This window comes from Sturnira hondurensis, unplaced genomic scaffold (genome assembly GCF_014824575.4).
Source record: "Sturnira hondurensis isolate 20B ecotype Veracruz unplaced genomic scaffold, ASM1482457v3 Scaffold0006849, whole genome shotgun sequence".
Classification (NCBI taxonomy): Eukaryota; Metazoa; Chordata; class Mammalia; order Chiroptera; family Phyllostomidae; genus Sturnira; species Sturnira hondurensis.
Window position 1 is genome coordinate 775461 of NW_028079480.1, and position 18178 is coordinate 793638.

Here is an 18178-nt window from a genome sequence, read left to right on the forward strand (position 1 = left end):
GTGGTTGTTAATAAATGTGAGTTTGCTGTCTTTTCATTGTTCATATTTTTTATCTTCTTTTTCTTAGATAAGTACCTTTAACATTTCATATAATAAGGGCTTGGTGATGATGAACTCCTTGAATGTGACCTTATCTGAGAAGCACTTTATCTGTCCTTCCATTCTAAATGAAAGCTTTGCTGGATAGAGCAATCTTGGATATAGGTCTTTGGATTTCATGACTTGGAATACTTCTTTCCAGCCCCTTCTTGCCTGGAAGGTCTCTTTTGAGAAATCAGCTGACAGTCTTATGGGAACTCCTTTGTAGGTGACTGCCCCCTTATCCCTTGCTGCTTCTAGGATTCTCTCCTTCATTTTAGTCTTGGCTAATGTAATTATGATGTGCCTTGGTGTGTTCCTTCTTGGGTCCGACTTCTTTGAGACTCTCTGAGCTTCCTGGATTTCCTGGAAGTCTATTTCCTTTTCCAGATTGGGGAAGTTCTCCTTTATTATTTGTTCAGATAAGTTTTCCACTTGTTGCTGTCCCTCTTCCCCTTCTGGTATCTCTATAATTCGGATGTTGGGATGTTTAAAGATGTCCTGGAGGTTACTAAGCCTCTTCTCTCTTTTTTTTTTTTTGAATTCTTGTTTCTTCATTCTTTTCTGTTTGGTTGTTTCTTACTTCCTTATAGTCCACTCCATTGATTTGAGTCCCAGTTTCCTGTCCATCCCTATTGGTTTCCTGTGTATTTCCCTTCATTTCAATTAGTTTAGCCTACATTTGTTCCTCTAATTTGTGACTAAAATCAACCAGTTCTGTGAGCATTCTGATCACCGGTATTTTGAACTGTACATCTGATAAGTTGGTTATCTCTTGGTCGCTTAGAGTTATCGGCTCTGGGGCTTTGAGTTCTTCTTGAGCCATGTTTTGTCTGTTTGCACCTGTTATTTATGAGGAGCAGAGCCCTAGGTGTTCACCAGGGTGGGGCAACTCAGTCACTAGGTTGTGACTCAGGGTGGGGTCAAAGAGGGGCAATGGCAGTCCCCTCTGCTGCTTCCCGATACTGGGGCCTGCGCAGTCCATCTCACTGCTTGCTCCTTCGCCTGGTTTATCTGCATGCGAAAGTATGACCATGGTCAGGCTGCCACCTTACGCCCTCACTGGGTCTGCCCGTCGCAACCCCATGCCTAGGATCTGCCAACTGCCCCCCATGCACTTGTGTCAGTCTAGCTGAGTTTTCCTGTGAGACCCCGCTTTGACCCAGCTCCACCAGTCGCTGGTTCTGCCCCTCTTACCGGTCTGGCTAAATGGTTTATTGTTGTCGACTTCCATATAGTTCAATTTTCTGTGTTTTGGTTACCTTTTTGCTACTAAAACTTTGTTGTCTTTAAACTTGGTTGTGCGAGGAGGCACAGTGTTTCCACCTACGACTCCATCTTGACAGGAAGTCCCAATATCCTTCTCAGTAAGCAAAAACTGAAAGCATTTCCCTTAAGATCAGGAACAAGACAGGGAGTCTGCTTTCACCACCATTATTCAACATAGTTCTGGAAGTCTTAGCCACAGCATCAGACAACAAAAAGAAGTAAAAGGCAACCAAATTGGAAAGGAGGAAGTAAAACTGTCATTATTCACAGATGACATGATTTTGTACATACAAAACCTTAAAGACTCCACTAAAAACCTATTAGACATAATAAATGAATTTTGCAAAGTAGGAGTATACAAAATCAATATGTAGTGATTGATGGCATTTTATATGACAACGAACTATCAAAAATAGAATAGAATCTAAAAATAATATCCCATTTCCTATTGCAACAACAGAAAAATAAGGTGCCTAGGAATAAATTTAATGAAAGGTGTAAAAAACCTATACTAGGGAAAGGACGTTGAAGAAAGACATTGATGAAGATACAAATAAGTGGAAGCACATAGTATGTTCATGGATTAGAAGAATTAACATCATGAAAATGTCCATACTATCCAAAGTAATCTGTATATTCAACACAATAAAAGACCAATGGCATATTTCACAGATCTAGAACAGATATTCCAAAAATTTATATGGAACCAAAAAAGACCCTGAATAGCCTCAGTAATCCTGAGAAAGAACAAAGTTGCAGGTATCACAATACCTGACATCAAACTGTACTATAAGGCCACTGTAATCAAAACACCATGGTACTGGCACAAGAACAGACATATAGATCAATGGAACAGAATGAAGAGTCCAGAAATAAACCCACACCTTTATGGTTAATTCATATTTGACAAAGGAAGCAAGAGCATGCAATAGAACAAAGGCAATCTCTTCAATAAATGGTGTTGGGCAAACTGGACTGGTACATGCGAGAAAATGAAAGTAGACTGCTAACTTACACCATACAAAAGAATAAATTCAAAATGGATAAAAGACTTAAATATAAGTCAAGAAACCATAAAAATCCTAGAAGAAAACACAAGTAGTAAAATTTTAGGTATCTCGCGTTGCAATATTTTTACCAATGTATTTCCTAGAATTAAGGAAACAAAGGAGAAAATAAATGGGACTGCATCAAATTAAAAAGTTTCTGCATAGCTAAAGAAACCATCAGCAAGATGAAAAAGGAACCCACTGTGTGGGAGAACATATTTGCCAATGATACATCTGATAAGGGTTTAATCACCAAAATATACAAAGACCTAATACAACTCGACACCAGAAAGACATACAATCCAATTAAAAAATGGGCAAAGGACCTAAATAGACACTTCTTCAAGGGGGACATACAGATGGCCCAAAGACATATGAAAAAATGCTCAACATCACTAATCACCAGAGAGATGCAAGTTAAAACTATGATGAGGTATCACTTCACATCTGTCAGAATGACTAGCATCAATAAATCAACACATAGCAAGTGTTGGTGAAGATGTGCAGAAAAGGGAACCCTAGTGCATTACTGCTGGTAATGCCAGCTGGTGTGGCCAATGTGGAAAACAGTGTGGAGTATCTTGAAAAATTAAAATGGGCCTCTTTTTTGAGCCAGTGATTTTACTTCTGGTAATATGTCCTAAGAATCATGAAACACCAATACCAAAAATATATATGCAACCTTGTATTTCTAGCAGCACTATTTATAATAGGCAAAATTGGAAACAGCATTAAGTGCCCATCAGTAGATGAGTGAATAAAAAAGCTGTGGTGCATTTATACAATGTAGTACTATGCAGCAGTAAAAGACAAGGAACTGCTACCTTTTGCAACGGCATGGATGGACCTGGAGAATATTATGCTAAGTGAAATAAGCCCGTCCAAGAAAGACAAATACCGCATGACTTCACTTGAATGTGGAATCTAATGAACACAATAAACTAACAAACAAAATAGAAGCAGAAGCATGGATACATGAAACAGACTGACAGCTGCCAGAGGGGTGGGAGAGACTGGATGAAAGATGGTGAAGGGAGTAGCCAAAGAACATTTGTGCATGATCCATGGACTTGTACAACAGTATGGGGATTGACTGAGGGAGGGGAAAGGGTGGGGCTGTGTGGAGGTGGACCAAAGGAGAAAAAGCAGGGACAACTGTAATAGCATAAACATTAAAAATAAAATTATTTTTCAAAGAAAATTAACATTGATAGTATACTGTTAACCAATAGGGCTTTTTAAAATTTGGCCAATTTCCCCACTATTGTCCTTTTTCCGTTCTACGATTCCACTTAGTATACTACATTAATTGCATTTAATTGTCACGTTTCCTTCAATCTGTGATTGTTCCTAAGTCTTTTATTCCTTTTTATGACCTGTACACTTTTGAAGGGTCCAGACTAGTTATTTTATAGACTGTCCCTTAAATTGAGTTTGTCTGATGTTTTCTAATAATTAAATTGAAGTTTTACATATTCCATCAAAATGCCACACAAATGATGCTGGACTTTCTTCAGGGCTTCATACAGTTACCTTATGTTAATATGTAACTGTTAAATTACTAAGGTTAATTAAAAAAATTTTTTAATTAAATTTACTGGAGTGACATTGGTTAATAATATTACGTAGGTCTCAAGTGTACAATTCTGTGATACCATTTCATCTTTATATTACATTGTGTGCCCACCATCCAAAGTTGAATCTTCTTGCATTGCCATTTGACCCCCTTTGTCCTTTATTACCCCCACACATGGATGGGTCTTGAAAATGTCGTGCTAAGTAAAACTAAGGTTAATTATGGTAACAAGAATAAAATGGTGCCTGCCAGGTTTCTTCTCTGTAAAGTTTCTGTTTTTGTCTTTGTAACTAATGAATATCTTTCGGGCGATAATTTGAGGTGATCCAAATATCTTTTTCTGTTATCATCCTCTCACATAATAATTTTAGCATCCATCAGTGGTCTTGACTACAATTACTACTGAGGTGTTGCCTAATGGCAATTTTCTATGTCTATTCTTCTACATTTACAAATTGTTATTCTGTGAGGAATAGGCTGTTCCTTCTCTTCCTTTGATTCATTTAGGCAATTATTTGTTTATACAAGATGACTTTTGGATATTTATTTTATTCTGTGGGTTATAATCCAGTGCTTTGTTTTCTTCTTCAAATTGTCTCAGCTTTATCTATTGGAAGTTCCTTTAGGTTGGCTCCTATGTCCTCCTGACATGCCTCTATAATTTTTTAGCACTTCCTTACTTTCTGGTACCAGATATTCTGGGCTCATCCTGTGTTTTTTTCTGATCTACCTGTGGCATCAACCATTTCTCCAGAGAATGCTGATCCTTTTTATTAAATATTGGTATTTAGAAACCAAGATCTGGGTGCTCATTGATACTGGAATGCCATTACTTCCAGGCCTGCTCAGTAGACAGACAGTATTATATTTATATCTATAGATGTATATCACCCATATATACAAGTATATTTCTATATCCATCCATCTGTACATATATTTTCAAATGTGAGTTATATTAATACCTCCAATTCTAATCCAGTTCCACAGGGTTTATTCCAGCTTCTCTCTTTTCTTATTGGAATCTCTTTCTGTAGCATAGATTCTTTATTATTTCTTTAACCAATCCCCATTTGATAGGCATTTGGTTTGCTTTTAGTTATTGGCTGTTAAAAATAGTGTTGCAGTGATAATGTTTGTACATATATCTTAGAGAGATTTTTGAAGTATATGCATAGGAAAAATTTCTGTCAGTGGGTTTCCTTAGTCTAAGGAAATGAACATTTAAATTTTTATAGATATTTCCAAACTATCTTCTAGAATACTGTTCACATCTTTTAAATTATTTTTTTAAGGGCACATTTCTTGAAAACCATCCTGGCCTGTTTGCTAATGTCATTATCTCTTTTACTCTTTTTCTGTCACCAGTAAGATGGACTTCTGATGGGATCCAGAGGTCCCACTATACTCACTGGCATTTAGTTTTCCCTTTAATCTAGTTACATTGATTAATGAAGTCATTAGTCTCTAGCCCAGAGTCTTCCAATAGTGTTGTAATTTTTATTCATAGACATTTCTCAAATCTCATTATCTTTCAGCAGCTTTAGTCAAATTGTAGACATTTATGCTGATTTCTTTATAACCTAGTTAAAGTTTCATTGCCCTGACTGAACTGGAGATATTTCTTGTTATATTAAAATGTGCTCTTAGCTTAGAGATATGTTCACTCTTTGCAAAATGGCTGTGTTTTCCTCCTAGGCAATTTTTAAATTGTTCTTGTTAATAGCTACAATTAAAATGCCCCTCCCCTTATTGGTTGTACTCAGTAATTCAAATGGTTCCCCACTAACTGATGATCATTTCTCTCTGAATTACAAGAGGCTGAGTTGGTTCAGAGTTAACTTTACTCTATTTCACTCTTAACATTTCTTTTCTGGCTTCTACTAGATATTCCTCTGTTTTTCTAGTTTCTTTTGGATAGAAATTTATCTCTCCCCTGTATTATTAATTCTAAATTGAACACTTAAAGCAATGAGGATATTATTTGAATGTATGTAACAGCATCGAGTAATAAACATAATCTATAGGGAATTTGTTACAATAAATAATGATAATTGAGGATAGTGTTTAGGGTACAGACAGATTATAAGTGGCAGTGAATGGGCCTAAATAACACCTACAGAATTAAACATTTCTCAAAGCTTATTGTATATCAGACACTGAAATGGATGCTAAAGAAGCAGACATGGTACCTTCTCTTTGGTAATTGCTCCAGTCTGCCATTAGAGCAGGAGGCAGAGCTGAACAATGATAGCCTGGTTGGCTCTTGCTGTTACAGGAGCTGATTAATAGCTGGGAGAGACCAGAGAAGGGAGATCCCCAGTGTCTTTACCTTAAGAGGTCATTGAAGATCTCATAGAGAAGGCCATTGATCTAAGCTGTGAAGAATGAAGAGAGGAGGAAGAAGAGTATTCTAGGCAAAGATTAAAAGCTCAAAGTAATGGAGCCATGGAATAATGTGGTTGTCAAGGAATAATGGGGAGCTCTAATGTGGCCCAAAGTTGATCAGGCTACCTTTTTAGAAATGACCAAGGATAAGCAGGTCAAGAGTTTGACCTGTTTATACAAATACACAGAAAACATGGTGTATTTGTTTTAGGGATTCAGTCTGATTTTACTGATTTCTAAACTGGCAAAAAAAAAAGACTACATGTGACTCTTGTGACTATTGTTCTTTTTTTTTTTCCCAGAGAAAGTACTTTTTTACTGTGTGGCTAAGAACTTAAGACATATGATCCTTACCCTTAGCTCTTGGAGGACACTACTGGTGACTCCAAATAGGGAAATCGGTGCTGAGTTTAATCTAACTGTGAGCACATGAGAATATTAGCAAATTATAAATCACATGAACAACAAAATGTAGAGATTAGTCATACTTGAGCAGAGCTCAGTTACTCCTGTGGTGTCAGTCTTCTGAGACAGCTGCCCCGGCCCCCAACCCAAGGGAGCAAAATGTAATGGAAAGGGGCTGGTTTGGGGGAGACTGAATAATGGGGTGACTCCTGGGTATCCAGTTATGAAAAAGTTTTGATGACTTATCTTGATAGAACCCTGGGGAAGCATAAGTATGAGCCAAAATTACTCAACAAATCAGTGTTTAATGTCCAAGTGACATTTACTGATGCCATAATTTATATAGAAGAGGAACTTAGAAGGGCTAACAGTTTGGAAAGTGAGGAATCAGGCCATGTCTATAAGCTTTTTTGTATAGCACTTTAGGTAAGATTAAGAAAATGTCAGTTGTCCTCATTAAAAAATGAGGGGCAGGGTAATCACTACTTTGGAGGAAATACACAAAAATAGGATGAAAGAGGGAGATGCTAATCCTGGAGAAGGAGTCAAAGAAAGTGAGAATCAAAAATGTGTAGGTGCTAAGCAGCAAAGGGAGCAGGAGGAGGGCTGGATAGGCTGCCTTGAACACAGTGGTATCTGTAAACCAGAAGAAAATCCTGTGGCAGTTCCACTCTCCCTCCTTTACAGCTCTGTATCTCTCCCGGCCTTTCAAAATGTTTTACTGGAACTATATCTTCAGATGATAGCTCTCCCTTGACTGCATATATATATATTCTGTCCATTCAGATTCTTATGTGTCTTGTATGTCATTTCAAGCTTAACATGCCCCAAATCAAATTCTGATCTTTGCCTTCTCCTTCCTTTCCCACTCCTTCCATGCTTCACTCTTCAACATCAAGTTCATCTTTCTGTTCCTCAGACTAAAAACTTTGCCCTTTTTTTCTGTCCACATCCAACCCTTCACCAAATCCTGTCAGCTCTACCTTTTTTAAACGTCCTAGAAACCCAGCCACTCTACCACTCTGCTGCTACTATCCTGGTCCACATTCTTATGATCCTTTGCCTGAATTATTACTATAGACTTCTACCTGCTTTCCTTACTTTCACCTTTGCCCTCTATTTCCCTTGTCTCTTTTTAGCTCAGTAGCCAGAGGGATGCTTTTAAAAAGTGAATTGGGTCATATTCAAAACCACCCAGTGATTTCCTATGAAATTCAGGGTAAAAGCCAAAGTCCGTCCAGTGGCCAGTAAGGCCCTATGTAATCTGGGGGGCCCTGTGACCCCTCTGACCCCCTCTTCCAACTGCTCTCCCTTTGCTCATTCTGGGACAGCCACACTGGCCCCATTGCTATTCTTCACATGCATCAGTCTCAGGTTTGTCTTGGGCCTTTGCCTTTATTGTGTATTCTGTACCTGGATATTTTCCATGGCTATCCACTGATTTCTCTCTACCTCCCTCTGCTCAAATGTTACCTTATCAGTGAGGCTTATTTAAAAAAGCATACCACAACCAGTGGTTCTATTATCCTCTACCCTGCTTTACCTCCCCAATTGGCCCCCACCAATTACGCTAAACATAAACTTCATGGGGCTAGGATCTGCTTTCCATTTTGTTCATTGCTGTAACCTTGGAGTGTATAATATTGCCTAGCATATAGTAGGTGCTTAGTAAATATTTGTTGTAAATGGATGAACTTTCCTAGAAATTCTAGTGTTTAATTAAGGAGAGTCCTTTTTTTGTCTGTTGGATTGTTGTTTTTTTATTTTATTTTTAAAATGCCAAGTAGATAGGAAACTAAGGAAAATGACTGTCATTCATATTTTAGTGTGCATTCAGTGGTATTACCTATTTGTAATCTAAAGCTGAGATTAGTCTCATTGAAAAAAATTTTTTTGACAAAACAAAGTTTTGGATCTTGATTTTTTTATTTGTTGATTTTAGAGAGAAAGAGGAAAGGACAGAGAGAGAGAGACCAACCAATTTGTTGTTCCAGCCATTTACCCTTTCATTAGTTGATTCTTGCATGTGCCCTGACCAGAGATCAAATCTGCAACCTTGAAGTGTTGGGACAAGACTCTTAACCAACTGAACTATCCAACCAGGGCAGATCTTGATTTTTTGAAAATTTGTCTTTGGTGTTTCTCTTGTTTGTCTTTGTTTCTTTTCTTCCTGTTATTGCAGAGCTTCAACAAGTTAAGTTGAATGTGCCAGAGTCTGTTTTTTTTCCTCTACCACTCATTGTCTAAGTTCACACCCTGACCTTAAATCTAGTTTCTAAACTCACTTTTTATTAACTGTAATGGCTTTTTTCTTTGACCTTTTTCACCTCAATTTCTCACCAACACCTGCTTTCATTGACCAGCATCTCCTTGAAACTCTTTTCCTTACGACTACATTTCTATGTTCTCCTTCTCTGTGACCTCTTTTCATTTATCCTGACATTTATTTGTAGAGATTTCTTAAGGTTTGTCCTTAAGATGCCTCAAGAATTTTTACAGCATCAACTGTCAGCACAACATACTGTACAGGGTGTGGCAGAAGTAGGTTTACAGTTGTTTGTACAGATACTAATACAATAATTAATAAATAATAATACAAGAATAGACTCTGTGTTTCACATACTCACAGCTGTGAACCCACTTTTGCCCCACCCTGTACATGACTCTCAAGCCTGTTCTCTCCTACATCTCAAGCATCAGCTCTTCATCTTCAGCTGCTCCTTAGACAAGGCTCCTTAAAATCATATTCAAATGAGGTGCCCGGGAACCTGACTATAGGACATAGAGGCATTGGCACCCTCTGGTGGAGAGAGTAGAAAGCCATCTTGAAGTATCTGCTTGCTTAAAGATGGGACCTGACAGTAGATGTTGCAACAAAGATGCATTTGTTGAGCATCTACTAAATGTTCTCTGTTCAAACATATGCAATTTTCTCATAAACTCTACAGTACATCTCTTGAGCTAGCAATACTATTAGATCTCTCTTTGGGACCTTTCAATTTCTTATTAGACCACTTATTTGCAACTAAAAGGATTTGGGTTGTTAGAACTCTTCAACCTGATATTAAGGCAGGAAATCGCTCTCTGGTAGGTGTTGTAAAGGATATAATGAGATACAGAATTAGCCTTAAGGAACTTAACAGTGGAACTGGGAAACAAGCCATGCACTCTGAGAAAGTGACTACATTAAGAGGTAAATCTCAAGGTATGACAATGTCATAGGAGATGTCACTAGGCACTCAGATTTCAATAAATTGTACAGATCCTGAGTGTAGAAAAGGTTGAAGTCACTGTGGGGAGGTTGACATATTCAGGAATGATTCCATGAAGAAGGCAGGACCTCAATTTATCCTTAGCAAAGTATTTCCAAAATTTCTAGAACTCTAATTCTCATTTTTGCCATGTTAAGAAAACCATTTATATCATTTCTTCACACTTTACATTGACAGTTTTTTTCATAAATGCATTTTTGTTTCAGAATGGACTCATGGGGGTTTTCTATGTACTATAGTTCTTTGTCTGTTGCCCTTAGGAACTGTGGCTCTCAATGCAAGAGTTTGCTAAAAAGGAAAGGAAATATTTATTTAAAAGTTATACACATTTAGGGTAATGACAGAATGTTGCTGTCAAAAATTCCTAAGTCCCTTAAAACACCCACAAACACACACAGTCCTTCCTTCCCTCTTGGCCCTGGCAGGCCAGTCTCAGAACCTGCCAATCAGAAGTACTGTCCTCCAGAAGAAAAAGAACAGAAGTCCTCAGCTCACTCCTCCTGGTTCATCTCAGTAATCTGCGCTTGGCTAGGCAGGTTTTCCGAAGTCCCCAGCACCATCAACTGAGTTGCTATAATCTCCAGTCTTAATCCAAAACCATGTGGCACCTTCCCATGTCCCACTAGCAAGAGTCCTTTCAGCCTTTTCCTTCCCTGCAAGGTTTCACATTGTCCTCTCTCATTGTCCTGCATTGTCTCTTGTCTATAGTCCTGCATTATCTCTCCCTCCCTCATTGTGTCCCACCTTTAGTTTTAAATACCAACCCGGAACCTCCTCTGTAACACCATTTCCAACTCCTCCCACAATCAGCTACACCTGCTAGCACTCCTGCAGTTTTCAATATTTCTGGGCTGCCATAGTTAGTCCTGGCAGGCATGGACCCATGGCAGGGATGGAACCGCATCTAAGCTCTCATGCAGGGGCTATAACCAGGGGGAACTGCCTCCCAGTTACATCACTCCCATCTCCCTTGTTCAAAGCATGACCACAGCTACTTAACATCTCCATGAAGCTAGCCAGCTGTTACATACATGTAAAATAACCATTTTTGCATATCATCTGTGGAGCTGGCCAACTGTTGATATGCAAAATAACTTTCAATGGCCCTGCTTCCTGTGTCCCATCCTCTAGTGCAGACTTGGGGGGGTATCCTATATTTTTACATTTCCTGGATACCCCAGCTTCTGGACCCCATTTCAAATCCTTCATTTGGGGGCCCCTGGCTGCACCCTGTTACATTTAGCCTTGTCTAAATCAGGTATGTCCAACCATTTGGCATCTCTGGGACACACTGGAAGATTAAGAGTTGTCCTGGGTCACACATTTAATACACAAACACTAATGAAAACTGATGAGCCAAAAAAAAAAGTTTTAACTAAATTTGTGATTTTTGTCTTGGGCTGCATGCATATCCATCTTGGGCCATGTGCAGCCTGTGGGCTGTGGGTTGGACATCCCTGTCTCAATCCAGCAAATCATAGGCTTGATGTGCTTTTGTGTTAGCTATATATTTGTTTTTCCAATATACAGGAAACAAACAAAGGAAATCCTCATTCTATGGAGTTGATTACAGTATGTCCTCACTTAATCATTGGTAGGGTCTGTGACTTAAAGAGAAACTGTGTATAATGAAACCAGTCTTACCATATGCTAATTTATATAAACAAGAGTTAAGTAGCTAAGGCATCTCATCAATGTTGTAATAAAATGACATTGAACAAAATAATGTTATTGATGGGAAAACCACATAAAGGAAATCAATCTACCTAAAAAGAGTACATTTATATTAATTTTAGATGTAAAAGTTTGAGTATGATTTTAGTTTGCATATGAAGCTAAAAATTATTACAATAAGTATTTTATTGTATATTGTTGCAGCTGAACAATTTGAATGAACAAAATATTTAATTGAATAGTTTGTATTTTTTGATAAAATAATTTAACTTTAATGGCACAATCATAAATATTAAAAGACTTCAAAATAGACCTCTCTTGACCTTTTAATATTCAAATTATTTTGTGAGCAACCTATTTAGTTATCATCCTTGTGAGTTTTCTCTTGTTAAGTTAGCTAATTCTTTTAAATTCTAGAGAGCATCCTAGAGACATCTTGTGGATCTACCCCCTAGTGTCCCACAGAGCTATGTTCGAGAAATCCTACTCTAAGGACTCGGATAATGTGAACCTCTGTGCATAATTATTAACCTACATTTTTTCCATCTGAATACCACTTAAATTCATGTCACTCATACCTTGAGAAATACTGCCTAAAGGACAAGTAAGGAAAGAGGGCATGCTAAATGAGGGGGATAATTAGAGCAAAGGCCAGTGGGGTAGGGGATTCTCTATTAAGTAGAACTGGCTGGCACCAACAAAGAACTCATTGACACCATGGAGGCCTGGATTTGGGGGAGGGAAATAATGGAAGAAAATAGTCTTGAATATCCACTAAGGTTTTGAGGGGTGAGTGAAACAGATGAAATTGACTGAAGGAAGATGAATCCAGCAGGATGGAAGGAATCTAGATATAGACATGCAAGTACAGATATTATGGCAATTTATGCAAGTGGAAATAAGAGCCAGAACTAGAATAGTGGTAGCAGAAATGAAGAAATGGGATGCGTATGGGACACACAGCAAGTGGAGTCGATAGTATTTGGGATCAGCCTGACAATGAGCATATCTCTACTAATGGTTATGGGACTTCCATTCTTAGAGATACTAAAAATGTGGAATTGGGTGATTTTTTTTAAAGTGCTGCTGGGCTGAGCTATTTTCCAAGACTCAGCAGCCAGCCCTGTCCTGGTCTTGTCCTCTGACACTGTTCCTATCATTTTATAAAGGAATATAGACCTAATAGTGTCAGATCTTTTGAGAAGCTAGAAATCTAGCTACTTTATGAGATCTTTCCATTTTAAGTGTTAGCAACTCAGTGTTTGGTTATCAAATAAAACATACTGTGGACTAGAATTGCTGCTGCTTTGCAGCCTCTGTCTGCAGTTGTGTGTGTTGCTGTCCACAGTCACCTTGAAATGTACCCTGAACCAAAAGGTAATGGCCACTTTGAGAAACCCCTCTGTGTAATTACTATTAGGAAGCCCATAGAAGGGCTTTTGTAGTAGCTAATATTTTCCTTTTGTTGGAATGTTGATTTGAAAGTTACAAGCCTTTCTCTGCTTCTTCCCAGCCAGGTCTCTAGACAAACTTTACAACTTTGCTGATTGCTCTGGACTCCACCTGATATTTGCTCTAAATGCACTGCGTCGCAATCCCAATAACTCCTGGAACAGTTCTAGTGCCTTGAGTCTGTTGAAGTACAGCGCCAGCAAAAAGTACAACATTTCTTGGGAACTGGGCAATGGTAAGTAAGATGTTACTTCCTCTAATTGACAAGATTAAGGGGGAAATGCTAGTGTGGGATATAGTCACAATCAGTCCGTCTCTAGAGTACTAGCTAGGAAAACACCTGGAGTGTTTGGCCACTGAGTTGATTTTTCAAATAGTAAAAGATCAAATAGTGAAGAGCGGTAGATTTAGTGAATCCACACCATTTGCATCTGTACTTATAGTTATCTCTAGTTACCTGATTTCCCAATATGAGGAAAACATTACATGTGATTTGTAACTAACAAATTGATGCTAAACCAGATACTCCCAGTCTGCACGGCTAGTGCTGCGTTTTACAGTGTGTGGCACATTCGTCCTACAAGATGCCGTTTATAATAATTCAAAAGAGCTTAGTCACATATGTTTGGGGACTTTGCTACCATATGCACCACTTGGAGATTCACCATTCACATTAGCCTAGAAAAGGGTGTGAGAAGTCCTGCTGCAATGAAACTGTATAGCATGTTTAACCCAGCGTTCCCTAAGCCATTTAACTAGGATTTCTCTCAGGGCTGCACAGCCTGTACAACCACACAGTCCCATGCTGAGAACAGACCCTTGCTTGGTTCAACACTGTGCCCTTGCTGTCTTGAAATTCTTTTTTTTAAAATTTTTTTAAATTTAATTATTTTTCAAGTACAGTTTTCTGTCTATTATTCCCATCTCATCCCACCCCCGCCCCGTGCTTCCCCCTCCCTCCCATTTCCACCCTTCTTAGTTGTTGACCATGTATCCTTTATATTTGTTCCTCTAAATCCCTCCCCTATTTCCCCTGAAATTCCCTCCCCTCCCCCCTCTGGTCACTGTCCCTCTGTTCTCTATGAAATTCTTAATTTTTAAATAAAGAGACCCACATTTTCATTTTTCACAGGGCTCAGTCTTATTTAGTCACTGAAGTGTGTGTGTGTGTGTGTGTGTGTGTGACTTCTTCTCATCCCATGCAATAATATTCCATGTAACACACTTTAGAGAAATATTGCCTAAATTCCACTATTCTTTCTAATGATATATATGTATGTTGAGATACAGATGATATTCTGTAGATTCCATGACTCTAATATTATCGAGGCAATTAATATGGGTTTTAGCTAAAATTATGCATAGTATCAATTTGAAAATGTTCTGATTCTCCAATTAAAAGACATTTTGATAAACCTTAGAATGAGACAATTGAGTCAAACAAACCGAGTTCTCTTAAAATTACTGTTACAAACTGATATCAGAACTTTTGTCCATGGCCTTACGTATCCATAGCTACCCTGTGTGTGTCTGGAGTGTACACACATACATATGCATGTGCAAATTTATTGTACACCAGAAGTTGAAGTCCTCATAATAAGATAAGAAGAATGAGGGCCTTATAAGAATGTGCCCTGTTTTCTTATCTGTTGCCATTAACTGGAATGTAGCTCTTGTATTCTTCTTTTCTCTCTTCCTCCCCTGGAGTAGGAGAAATTTGGGAAGACTTAGGGGATAGATGGAGACCCATTGAACTGAACTGAAGATGCTTTTGTGGTTGGGTGAAGTACTGAGGTAGCTGGAGGCTTCTCATCTTCCCAACCTGCCTGGGTATTTATCATACATTCTGTGACAGAAGCAAGAGTGATGTGGTCAGCTTTAACCAGGGAAATACGATGTAGTAGGCAAAATCCTTTGCTGATCTCTCCCCTTCCCATATTCTACTTCGTACTCCTTGACATCCTTTGGTGTTTTATGATGTCTACTCATGACTATTCACCTAACCTTGCCCAGCTGCAATATCATACTCCACACAGCTCAGCTCTGTTCCCAAGAGCAAACTATTCTTTAAATATTGCATTTCCCAAACAGCTCATTACAATGGTCATGAAGAACCAATGACAAATAATACTTAAAATGGGTGAGTATATGACAGTAAGGAGTGGTGGGTCCTCTCCCATGAGAGTAGGACAGTAAGGAGTGGTGAGCTGTAGAATACATGCTCTGCTTAAATAAAGCCTTACTTACTTGCTGTCTTTTTAAAATATTGTGCTACTGAAATAAAATGGGTTTCTAAAAAATCTCAGCAAGTTGTAGATAAACCAAAGCAGTTAAAACTTACTTACAAGTGATTGATGGCCATAATCCCTCTAGGGTTTTGGGGAGCTTGCTAAAATAAATTAGCATTGTCCCTTTAGTTGGAATAGCTGCCGTGATTTGGTGGTAGGGGCGGGTCGGTAAAGAGAGTATATGCATCTTTCTGCATATACCCATCTATTCCAGACAACTGAGGGCCCCCCTTCCCATCCACCTTCTTCCCTCAAATTATATTACTTTGGAGATGCAGCTGATTACATTTTTAAATGTTATTTAGTCACTTTAGCCACACGATTAATGATTCCCACCATCACCTTTTTAAATGCCTCCTAAGCGTTCGACAAAAACAAAGAATCATTTATGAGGAGAAAAGACACACAAAAAGATAAGGAAATAAATAAGTATATAGTTAAGAATGGGTAGGAGAATAAGCAAATTTATAAATTTTAAAATTCAATAAAATGGAAAATATCTGGTAATCTTTTTATGAACATTTCTATCTAGGTCGACATACGTGGTTTCGAGTCTCTAACTAAGGCTAGACTTGGTCCTCCCGCAACTCCCTTTCCTTTTATTTTAAAAACTGCATTTCTGTATTTTTTATATGACTAATAAATAGTCTGCCAAACTCAATATACCTTTTAGAGTCTGAGGAGATTTATTTTACTGCTTCTTCTAATTAATTTTATTTTTTATCTTTATTATATTTTGCCATTACTGTTTAGTCCCCTCACACTCCCTACCCCAACAATCACCAAAACTACTGATAGTTTTTCATGTGCTAGAATTATATCTCTTGAGATATCTTGTGTATTCTGCTCACAACTATTGTGTTTTACATTCAGACTTCTGTCTCAAAAATTGTCTGCGTTGTCATCCTCCTGGCTTAGACTTGTCTCTCCAAACTTTTATCTGTTTTCTTCTTTGTAACCTTATCTTTGCGGGATAGAGGTAATAGTTTAACCTTCATGCCCAAATTAGGGAAGGACAGTAGAACTGGCTAGTCCTTTTATCACTCATCCTCCCATGTACCCTCATCCTGTTAACAAGTATTTTATCTTGAGAGCAAATCTAGCACAGGAAAAGCTGAAGTAGACATTTCTTTGGTTATTTCTCTGAAAAGTAGAAAGACTTCAAGTGGCTAGCTTACTGTTTTCCCCTTTTAAAAAAAATCAATGTGTAGTGTACACTGTAGACCATAAGCGTAAGATATCCCTGTGGCAGGAGGTAAAAATTACAAAAGTTTAGCTGTCAAAATCTGTGAAAGGATGACTTTTCAATACAAATTTTTTAACTACATTCTGAAGATATAAGATGCTTCCTTAAGAGTCATTAATTGTAAACTTTGTATTTGCTTAATGCTAGGTGAATATTGTAATTATTTGCATTTCTATTAATCATTGGTGAATCAAAATTAAGAAAGAACTGGGGGAATTTGGAAGCTAGAAATCAAACTGGAAGTGCACTTTGGTCCAACATTGCTCCTGGGACATGGTGTTTGTTGTTTAGGTTATTCTTAACAAAAATCCTCTGAAAATAATGCGGCATCTCTCACTGAGCTGTACATATATATTGCTCCCCAAATTAAGTGCATTCTCTAAGTAAATCTGCCCACTCCTGTCAGCAAATAAAAGCTACTGTAATTACGTAGTGTCATATAGTCATCTGACCTACTATATACTTACCAATTATTCTTTTATGATTTTAGTTTTGTGATTCAGTTCCCTGGAATCTGATGTCTACTGAATGAGTTCATAAAATCAAATTTCTGATCTTACAAAATTTAATCCCTTAGACATAATGATTCTGGAATTCCAGCTTTATTTGGTCATTTATTCATTCAGTAATTATTAAGCTTTTATTCTGTGGTTATGTGGATTAATATCTGATGTACTTATGAATAGCCGTTTATACATTTCAGTTGTATATATTTGTGTATATCTAACACTTAAAACCTTGGGAAGGCCAAACATAGAGTTGAGCCACTGTCTTCAAACATGTTGCCAATTGTTTATGACACTGTCACAGCCCAGAGCTTTAGAGAACTATATCTTCACAGGATAGAGTCTTGATGGTTAGGGAAGGAAAGGAGCAGGAAAGAGGAGAGAGAATGATGAAAAGCTATATGTATTCATAGTTTCTTTACCTGCTTACTTTTCTCCTTTTCTTCTCCCTGTCCTCATCTCCCCTTCATCACCTTCACCTTATCAGTTCTTTCTCTACATGTACCCATCCACATACACACTTTTTTGCTATTTATTCACTCTTGTGTTTAATATGTGTGTACTATTGAGCACCTGCTATGCAAAATATGCCAAGTACTGGAGTAGGAATTATAGGACATCCTTGAAGTCCTTCTCTGCCCACTATGGTATCTTTTGATAGAACTGATTGTGGTGGAGAGTAGATACACACAACAAAGAATTCATATGCTATAGGAGCTTATTATCTAAAGGCAGGATAAAGTTAACACTATTGAATAGTTAAACACTCACATATTTGAATTCAAAGAACTCTTTAGAGTTAGAAAGGGGTATAGAATAAATCAGAGAAGTTGCTACACCAACAAATAATGTAGGAAAAAATAAATAATACACAAAGGTGTTGATAAATTCATAGCTTACATTTGTAGGCACTTATTGTGTTATTTAATTATTAAGGAATGTAGTGAACTTTAAATTATATCAATTCTTTATTTCTGT

At 37.8% G+C, this 18178-nt stretch overlaps 1 protein-coding gene across 1 annotated transcript in view; it reads left to right on the top strand.

Moving 5' to 3' along the window:
• Positions 1–9870: 9870 nt before the first annotated feature.
• Positions 9871–18178, top strand: part of HPSE2 (heparanase 2 (inactive)) — a 260303-nt gene continuing 251995 nt past the window's right edge. The window contains exons 1-2 of the mRNA XM_037050907.1: positions 9871–9967; positions 13222–13395. Coding sequence (XP_036906802.1) covers positions 9871–9967; positions 13222–13395 — 271 coding nt within the window. The remainder of the gene's footprint in view (positions 9968–13221; positions 13396–18178) is intronic.